The 427-nt window shown below is 54.3% G+C and overlaps 1 protein-coding gene across 1 annotated transcript in view; it reads right to left on the bottom strand.

Moving 5' to 3' along the window:
• Positions 1-318: 318 nt before the first annotated feature.
• The window catches only part of EMH_0089810 (uncharacterized protein), a gene marked incomplete at both ends in the record, with an annotated part of 462 nt that continues 353 nt past the window's right edge, over positions 319-427 (bottom strand). The window contains one exon of the mRNA XM_013501479.1: positions 319-427. Within this exon, the coding sequence (XP_013356933.1) occupies positions 319-427 (109 nt within the window).

Raw genomic sequence — 427 nt, 5'->3', positions numbered from 1 at the left:
GCTGCTGCTGCTGCTGCAGTCTCTCTTTCTGCTGTGGGGAGGGTCCTTATCTGTCTCCTTTTATTTGTTGTTGCTGCTGCTGTTGTTGTTGTTGCTGCTGCTGCTGCTGCTGCATTGATGTGTCCCCTGTGTGCTGCTGCTGCTGCTCTTCTGGGGTGTATAGACAGCTGACTGCATGCGTGCATTTTGCTTCCTTTTCTTCTCCTTGCTGTTGCTGCTGCTGCTGCTGTTGCTGCTGCTGCTGCTGCTGCTACTGTCTGCTCCGCCTCCTATCCCTGTTGTTGTTGCTGTTGCTGCTGCTGCTGCTGCTGCTCATTATTATTCCCCTGTTATTGCGATTGCTGCTGTTCCTGCTGCTGCTGCTGCTTCTCCTCCTCTCCACCTTCTGCTGCTGCTGCTCCCTTTGCTGCTGCTGCTGCTCCTTCTC

The sequence above is a fragment of the Eimeria mitis genome, genomic scaffold, assembly GCF_000499745.2.
Source record: "Eimeria mitis Houghton genomic scaffold, Emh_scaff6955, whole genome shotgun sequence".
NCBI lineage: Eukaryota > Apicomplexa > Conoidasida > Eucoccidiorida > Eimeriidae > Eimeria > Eimeria mitis.
The sequence above is the reverse complement of the archived record's forward strand: the minus strand, read 5'-3'. Positions and strand labels throughout refer to the sequence as shown.